The following is an 8,039-nucleotide window of genomic DNA, read 5'->3' on the forward strand; positions in this document are numbered from 1 at the left end:
TCTTTTCTCTCTCCATCCTTCTCCTGGGACCCAGTTCCCTGGCCACCCCCACTCGGGAGTGGGAACTGCGGCACTGGTAAGGATACCCCGACTGCAGCTCTGGGGGAGACTGGCCAAACCTCCCGCAGGGGGGAGGAGAGCTCAGGGAGGACAGTGACTGCCCCAAAGTCACATAGCCAGTCGCAGGGACTTCAGACTCCAGCCTGGGCTCCCGGAGTCCTGGGCATTGCTGGCTATGAGCCCAAGCGGCAGCTATGGGGGGAAGGACAGAGCTGGACGGCTGAGAGAGGAATGACTGGAAGGCTGAGAGAGGAGTGACTCCACAGGAGGCACACATGCCACTGGCTGTAGGGGCACTGGGCCAGAATCAGAAGGGCAGGTCAGGGGAGGGGGACTTTCCAGGGGCCCTCTGCCTGGAACAAAGGGTGCAGTGAGTGAGCTTCCTGGGTCTATGGGACTCCCCAGAGAGGCCTTCCTGGGTAATTCTCCAAAGCCACCCTGACAGGGGCTTGGAAGGTGATTGTTATGATTCAGAAAGCAAGACTGGGCCTGGCTGGAAGCCTGAAGGGCCTTTTCTGAGCCCTGGAACATCAGGCCCAGAGGTACAAAATATCTTTATTTCACAGAAATAAGGGCCATTTTCATGGTTGGGGGCAGAGAGATGCAGCAGACGGGTGGTGCCAGCCTGAACTCCCAGCTTGGCTGGTACAATTCAAGGGAGGGTGGGGCCAGTGTGCAGTTGGAGGAATCGGGCCCTTACTGTGGGTTCCTGTGAGGAGGAGGAGTAACATGGGTGGTGAGCTGAGCATCAGTCACAGACCCCTGGGACCAGGCCTCTGGCCACAGGCAGGTGGGGTTTACATGGGGGTGACCTGGACCCTGACCTCCTCCTCAGGGATGTTCTCATAGGCATTCTCATGTTCACTGGACCTGAAAGAGGATGACAGGGGTCATGACACCTTCCATCCCATCCCCTTCTCCCTGCTCTGCTGTGCACTTATGAGGGTAGTATCTTCCAGAATAAATGGTCGGGTCCCAAAAGGGAGTTCCCTCGCTCACCTCTGGCCTGGTGCACCTGAGACCAGTGGCCTCTCAATATGACCTCCCTGAACCCCATCTCGGTTCTCCACTGGGCCCTTTGTGCACCGAGCTCCCTCCCCTACTGATCCCTCTCCCTACATTGAGTACCCCTATTCATCCATCCTGAGTCACCTTCTTCCCTTCCCCCCTTTTTCCCCACTGCGCACCTCCCTATGAGTCCCAATCCCCCTCCCAGCCCCTTCCTGTACCAAGCCCCCACCCCCTTACTAGTCCTTCCCCCATAACTGAGGTTTCGTGGCCCCATGGAGCCCTGCAGTCCTCACAAAGCCCCCATCCCTCACTGAACACCCAGAAGCACCTGGACCCAGGGGACCCCGAAGCACAGAGCAGTCAGCCCTGCACCAGCACCTCACCTGAAGTCAGCCGCCATCGAGGAGTACTTTCCATCCATACCTACCAGGATGCCATCTGCCTTGTTTCCAGCCGTCATGACCATGTCCGTGGGCTCCCTGGGAATGAGGCTCATCAGTAGGGCTCCCCAGGTCCCCTCTGTCTTTGTTTGCCTTCCTCCCTTCATCCAGTCAGGCCCTAGGCTCTGGTTCTCACAAGTTCAAGGGGAGAGGCCCCCTGGGGAGAAGCCCCCTCTCCAGCAGGGCCCCTGTCAGTGGCCTGGTCCTGACCCCACTCCACAGGCCCCCACACCCTGCTCCATGCTCCACGGTGGGGGCCTCAGGTCCAGCCTGAGATTTTCAGGTTTATGCAAGGCCTTGCACTGCCACTTCACATTCTGCCATTTTCCTTCCAGCCTCAGCTCAGCCTCTAGAGCAGAGCCAGCAGGACTCTTCTGCTCGAGAATTCCCCAGGGCTTTCCCCAAGCAGCAGGAGCAGGCCTGGCCTATAGACACCACAGGCGAGCCTGTTGAAAATGGAAGCATTTCCAGTGAAAAGCTCCTGGCCTGTTTTTCAAGTTTAAATCCACTGAGTGTGGCCCCCATTGCCAGCTGCCTGGAAACTGCTCTCACAGGGACCCTTACCACTGCTCCTCTGTCCCTGGATACCCCACAGGTACCTCAGACTCAGTATGTCCCAAATTAAACTCAGCAGTTGCCCAGATCTGCCTCCTGTGTTCTCTGTCTCAGTGAGGAATCCCATCAGCAGCCTGGACGTCATCCCTGTCCTTCCTCCCTCCTGCCCTCTGCTGTCCGCACTACCAACTCCCAGGGGTCTGCCTCTCAGACAGCTCCTAGCCCTGTCCCCTCTGCTGCCTCTGCAGTCCTGCTGCCTGGGCCCAGCCTCCTCATCACTCCCCTTCCCTGTAAACTGGCCTCTGCCCCATGCATCTGCCATGGGGGCCGGAGTGCCTTTGCTCAGGCCACATCTCACCCAAGACCAGCTTACAAGCTTTCACTGGGTTCCTGCTGCACGGAGGATAAAGCCCAGAGTCCAGGGCGCTGGTGTACAGGGTCTGCTCGGACTGGGTCCTGCCCACCTCGCCAGCTTATCTCAGGCCACTCCGGCCCTCTCTCCACCCCTGAGCTGCTGTGTCTCCTCAATGGCCAGGCAGGCTCCTGCCAGCACGCAGGCCCCAGGCCACCTCTGTGAGAGCTGGGGGCAAGTGCGGCCTTGCACAGGGCCACAGGCACACTCTTCCTTTGACTGCAGTGTTCTTCCCACGCCGCTCGATCCTGAGAATGGCACCCACTGAGTCTCCAGGTGTCAGCATAAACGGGCACTGGAAAGCCTTCTTGGAGTGCACGCAGGTGCATTCGGGCCCTGTGCTCACTCTGTCCTCCAGCCCCAGTAGTTGTGCTTGTGATCACCCCTTCCATGCCTGCCTGCCTTCCTGTTTTGGGAACCTGGCAGCACAGGGATATGTCTGTCCCATTGCCTCTCTCTATACCCACAGGAATTCAAAGAAGGAATGAGAAGCCAATGAGAAGCTGACCTTGAAGGATGAAACCTTCCTTTCAAAGGTTTCCACAACCCCCATCACAGGCCAGGCCACTGTCCCCATTACACAGATAGAAACCTTGAGACTCCAAGCAGAGGAGACATTTCCCCACAGCTTACAGTGAGTGAGCACCAGAGCTGTGGGGACTGGCAGAACCAGGTCTAGGAGCCAGCAAGCCTGAGTGCTAATCCCGAAGTGCTTGGGCCTCAGGTCCTTTCTGCACAGTGAGAGGACTGGCCTCAGGGTTTCTGAGGCCTTTCTCATAGCTACCAGGGCAGTAGCAGTAATTCTGGGGGCCCCCTGCTGGCACCGGCCCACACCCTGGAGCCCCTGGGCAGCACTCACGGCTCTTCCTGGCACCAGAAGTGGTTGACAGCAAAGGCGATTGCAACGAGGACCAGGAACACAGCCACAGCAATAAGGCCCTGCATCCAGGGCTGCAGGTTCCCCAGGCCTGGAAAGAGGGTAGCAGGGGTTGGGCCACAGTGGGGGCTGCCAAATACAGAACAGAGGAGGGAGTAGCCTTGTGCTCCAAGTGCTGGGCCATTAGCAGGCTGCCAGAAGCAGAGGAGACATTCTGAGAGGGAAGAGCCATATGACCCCCTCCTGAGCTGATGCAAGGCATGGTGGCTTGGAAGAAGACAGGAATTCAAAGAAGGAATGAGAAGCCAAGGAGATCCAGAGAGATTACGGCCTCAGGTCCCTGCCATGGGTCACATGCAGGGCCCCCCAGGGAGCACCTGGGCCCCAGAGACCAAAGGGCAGCCCTCTGGACAGCCAGCCTAGGTCTTGCCAGCTGAGGGTGGCTCTCCTTTTCCCTGGCCTCCAGAAGCCCAGAGCTGATAGGATAGGGCTGGCATCTGGAAGATCCTGTTCTGGAACAAGGTTTCTCTGATGCTAGGTAGGGCGTGGGAGTGCCGCACAGGCCAGGCTGCCAGAGGTGCCAGAGAGAAGGGCAGGACAGAATGTCTTTAGAAAGGCAATACAGAAGGGTGAGCTCCCCTCTGGGGCTTGGGAGCCAAGAAGAGTGCTTCAAAACCTGAGTCCCTTTTCGCTCATCTGACTGGGTGCCCAGGGGACTAGGCCAGAGACCAGGTGAGGCCCCATCTATGCAGCATCTCTGACTTTGACCTTTGACCTTTGAGGTGTCTAACCCTCAAGTTTTCCCAGAAGTCTCTGCTGTCAGCCACTGGTAGCTCCAAAGGCCTCTCCTCTATCCCAGGCATCACTGAGCTCACAAGCCAGAAGGAGTTCAGCCCTGCAGAGGCCAGACACACAACAGCAGGTAGAGGTCTCAGGAGGGGACAGAGGCCAGCAGGAGTTTTCTGAGGGGTTCTGCCTCCAGGCCAAAACACTTAAATCCCTATTGCTATCCTATATTTGAGGGGCTCAGGTTGGGCATCAAAATCCTCATTCTGCCTCCCTTCTGCTCCAAAGTCCTTCCCTGAATCTACCTTAAAGCTCTGCTGCTGTAGTGAAAGCCCTGCCTCTTCTCTGAGCCTAGCAGGTATTGGGAAGCAGGCAGGAGTCTCGGAATTCTGGCCTGTGGCTAGGCCAGACCTTGGGTAACAGAAGATACACAGTGTGGTTACCCTGAGTTCCATACTTGCCGAAAAGCAGTGTTTTAGATTCATTGTTGCTCCAAGAAATGATGGTTCAGGCCCATTGTTTCCTCAGGTCAGTGGTGCTCAGGGATTGGAGGTTAGGGCTCAAGCCCTGGGAGGCCTCTGACCCTGCAGCCAACTGCCTCCAGATGCCCCAGAGACCCAGTCCCCTGCTCCTCCTTTCGGGTGGCTCTGGATGGAGCATATAGTGCAAGGGGCAAAGCCTGGGCTGGGGCAGGAGAGGTGATCTGAGCTGTCCCTTCTTATTCTGTTGTGTGACCTACACAAGTTACTCAACCCCTCTGATCTTCAGTTCCCAAGAACCCTTGAGCTGGCAGCAGCCCTGGGAGGTGGACAGGACAGGTTCATTGTCCTTATTTTATGGGTGAGAAGACTGAGTCTCAGAGAGGGACAGTGATTTGCTTAAGGCCACAAAGCAAGACAGAGGCAGAGCTCGATGAAGAGCTTGGGTATGTGGCTGGGGGCACAGAGGCACTGTCCCCTACCCTAGCCCCGGAAGCTGAAACAAGGTGGACTTGGGCCCAAACAGGCAAACCGCTGGGGACACTGCCCCTCCCCTGAAACAAGCCTCCTTGCAGGGCGGCTCAGACCTCACTCCCAGCCTCCTTGTAGCCCCCGAGCCCCTGTCCTCAGGACCCAGCCATCTCCCAAGCAATTCCACTCCAAGAGCTTGGTTTTCAGTTCCTCTCCCCAGTCCCAGACCCAACATTTCCCCTGATGCCCACATTTTTCATTCGTGGAAAACAGGGCACAGACAGAAGCCTGGCTCAGAGGTCTCTGTCTTTGGAGATTCCTCCAGGGAACCCAGTTGCTGCTCTCCCTTCAAGTTGTAGGTGTCAAGGATGGTGAGGGAGGCCAAAGACTACCCCATGCACCCCTGGGTTGCTAGCACCCAGCCCAGCCCTCTCCTCACCACAGCCACCAGGTGGGCCCAGTTCTGTGCTACCTTGTTGACAGCTGGCAGGTGGCACTGCCATGAGCAGACCCAGAATGACCAGGCCCAAGGCAGACATGGCTGTGGACAGCTTCTAGGCCTTCCTCCTGCCGCTGGTATCTGAGCAGCCGCTGGGGCTTCTGTGAAGTCTGTCAGTGTCCGCCTGAGACCAGCCTGGCTCAGCTCAGGCTTGGAGAAGAGTAGCTGGTGAGAAAGAAGGCGAGGGAGGAAGGAGGAGGGAAGGCGGAGAGTAACTGCCCTCCCTCCCATGGTAATGAGCTGCCAGACCTGGCTCCCCTGGCCGGTGCCCAGACCGCTGGAGCTGGCATTATAGGTCATCTTTCAGAGGCTGGTTACGGATGTGGGTGTGAGGACAGGGGAGTGGGGAGAGTCTGGACCTCACTTTCAAGCCCCAGGCCTCCCCGGAGTTGGGGCATCAGCTCCCCCTTCCTCGTAGTGGGGCTGGGCCCCAAGGAAAAGAATGACACATTATTGCTCCTATAGCCCAGAGGGCAGGGCCTCTTGGAAGGCTGACAGCGGGATTAAGAAATTTACTGGCTGACTCAGGGAGAAGGGAGTGCGGGGAAAACCCCAGAGGCTAGGGAAAGGTCGGAGCTGTCCCCCTCCCCAGAGCCTAGCCTAGTTCTTGTTCTCCCTTCACCAGTCCCTGCTCAGTCCAGCCAGACCCTGGGACACAGCCCTGGTTTCTGTCCCTCCACCCTCCACCTATCTCCATAGCTCTCTAAACCCACCCTCTCCCATGAGGACCATGACAGGGGGCCTGAGGGTCCCAGTCCCCAGCCTTCCCTGCCAGCCCAGCGACCTGGCAGAGTTTAGCTCTTCCTCTTGGCCCCCGATGTGGTCCCTGGAAGCTGGGTGGAGCCTCCCTGGGACAAGATCTGGGCATGGTCAGAGGCCCTGACACATACCTTCTGACCCATCTCCACCTATCACAGGGAGAGAAGTGGGTGAACACAGCTTGCTGTGGAGGGCAAAGGAAAGACACCCCAAGAAGCCAGGGTCCAATCTGGGGCTCTGCACCCCTGGGCCCTCAAATCCCAGGATCACATGGAATCCATCAGGCCTTCCATCTCAGGACTGCAAATGACCAGAGTACCTGTCTCAGGGTTAAGGGTCATGCTGTCTCCTTGCCTCACCCCACACCAGAAGTACAGGAAGCCCGACATGCTGAGAGTCGGGCTCCACAGACATCAAGAAGGAAGGATCCAGCAGCCTCAGAGATGGAGGGTCCCTAGTAGCCAGGGTGTGAGCTGGAAGCCCCTCCACAGCCTCCCTGCCCAGAAGCCACCAAATTGCTGCTCACAGGACCTCCTGCGCACCCTTTCTATTGCAGGATGGCTCTGCAGGACTCCAACATCATGCCCCATCTCTTCTTCCCATATATGTGTGGACATGTGTGTGTGCATGCAGGCAGGCACAGTGGGCCCCGTTACCATCCAAAGATGGGGTGTCTCAGGGTGATCTGGGGGAACCTGGCTTGAATGATGCCTCCGTACATGTATGACCTGTTCTCCCTCCCAACCCCAGCATGGTGTCCCCACAGTTTTCTGGCACAAAGTTTGACTAGAGTAGGCATTATGCATGTTAATGAACAGCCAGGGAATCACTGATTGGAATGCAAGGAACAGGGTTGGATTTAACAAACACCCACTGGTGCCTTCTCCGAGAGTTTTGAGCAGGAAAGTCACATGGTTAGATATGCATTTGAGAAAACACCTCTGGACAGAGTGGAGAACGAAAGAAGAGTGTTGAGGCTGGAGGAAGGGAGGTCACGGGGAGACTGCTACAGTAGCCACCTAGCCAGCACCAAGCCTGTGCCAGGGGATGGCAGTGGGACTGGAGCAAGCTATTCTACCTCTGTTCAGGAGGCAGAATAGACAGGACGTGGTTGCTAGAACACAGCGACTAGCTGGGAGTGGGTGGTGAGGGAGAGAGAACTGCTGAGGGAGACGCCCAGGTTTCTGGCTTGGCCAGCTGGTAGATGGTGGTGCCTCAGAAGGGGCGGGAGCAAGTTTCAGGGGGTGGGGAGGAATGGTGAGCTTAGCTGTAAAGTGCCTGAGTCTGGAGTAGAGAGCTACATCTGTGGCAGAGGATTGGCATGAAGCACACACAGAGCACATGGTCTCCGCAGGGAGTGTGTGTGTCTGTGTGTGTGTATGGGAGGTGTATGGTATGTATCTATGTGTGTATGGTATGTCCGTGTGGTGTGTGCTGTTAGAGGTGGGAAGTGAGGGACCAGAACAGTGCCCCAGCGCACACGGGTCTTTCAGAGGAAGGGAAGTCAGGAGGGAGCCGGAGGAAGGACCCAGAAGAGCGGGATGTCCCAGAAGCCCAGGAAGGAGAGGTCCAAGAAGAGATGGGCAGAGAAGTCACTGCTGTGGTCCCGACTCCGGCCAGTACCCCCAGGAGCAAGCCAGCCTCTCCCACCAGTCCCCAGGTCCCAGGTCCTGCCTACTTCGTCCCGGCA

General features: G+C 57.5%; 1 protein-coding gene across 3 annotated transcripts; it reads right to left on the reverse strand.

The window, feature by feature from the left end:
• Nucleotides 1–549: 549 nt before the first annotated feature.
• Nucleotides 550–6,393, reverse strand: PDZK1IP1 (PDZK1 interacting protein 1). Of its 3 annotated transcripts, XM_073233887.1 has the most exons (6): nt 6,375–6,393; nt 5,564–5,740; nt 3,338–3,446; nt 1,455–1,550; nt 885–930; nt 550–769 (listed from the first exon to the last, which is right to left on the reverse strand). In XM_073233887.1, exons 2-6 carry the CDS (start codon nt 5,628–5,630, stop codon nt 713–715), a joined length of 375 nt encoding a protein of 124 aa, XP_073089988.1. In that variant the 5' UTR covers nt 5,631–5,740; nt 6,375–6,393; the 3' UTR covers nt 550–712. The 3 variants fall into 3 exon arrangements, with proteins under 3 accessions (XP_073089988.1, XP_017528305.1, XP_017528307.1); XM_017672816.3 differs by lacking the exon at nt 6,375–6,393 and having other exon boundaries at nt 5,564–5,788; XM_017672818.3 differs by lacking the exon at nt 6,375–6,393 and having other exon boundaries at nt 550–930; nt 5,564–5,777.
• Nucleotides 6,394–8,039: the final 1,646 nt, after the last annotated feature.

This window comes from Manis javanica, chromosome 4 (assembly GCF_040802235.1).
Source record: "Manis javanica isolate MJ-LG chromosome 4, MJ_LKY, whole genome shotgun sequence".
In the NCBI taxonomy this organism is placed as follows: Eukaryota; Metazoa; Chordata; class Mammalia; order Pholidota; family Manidae; genus Manis; species Manis javanica.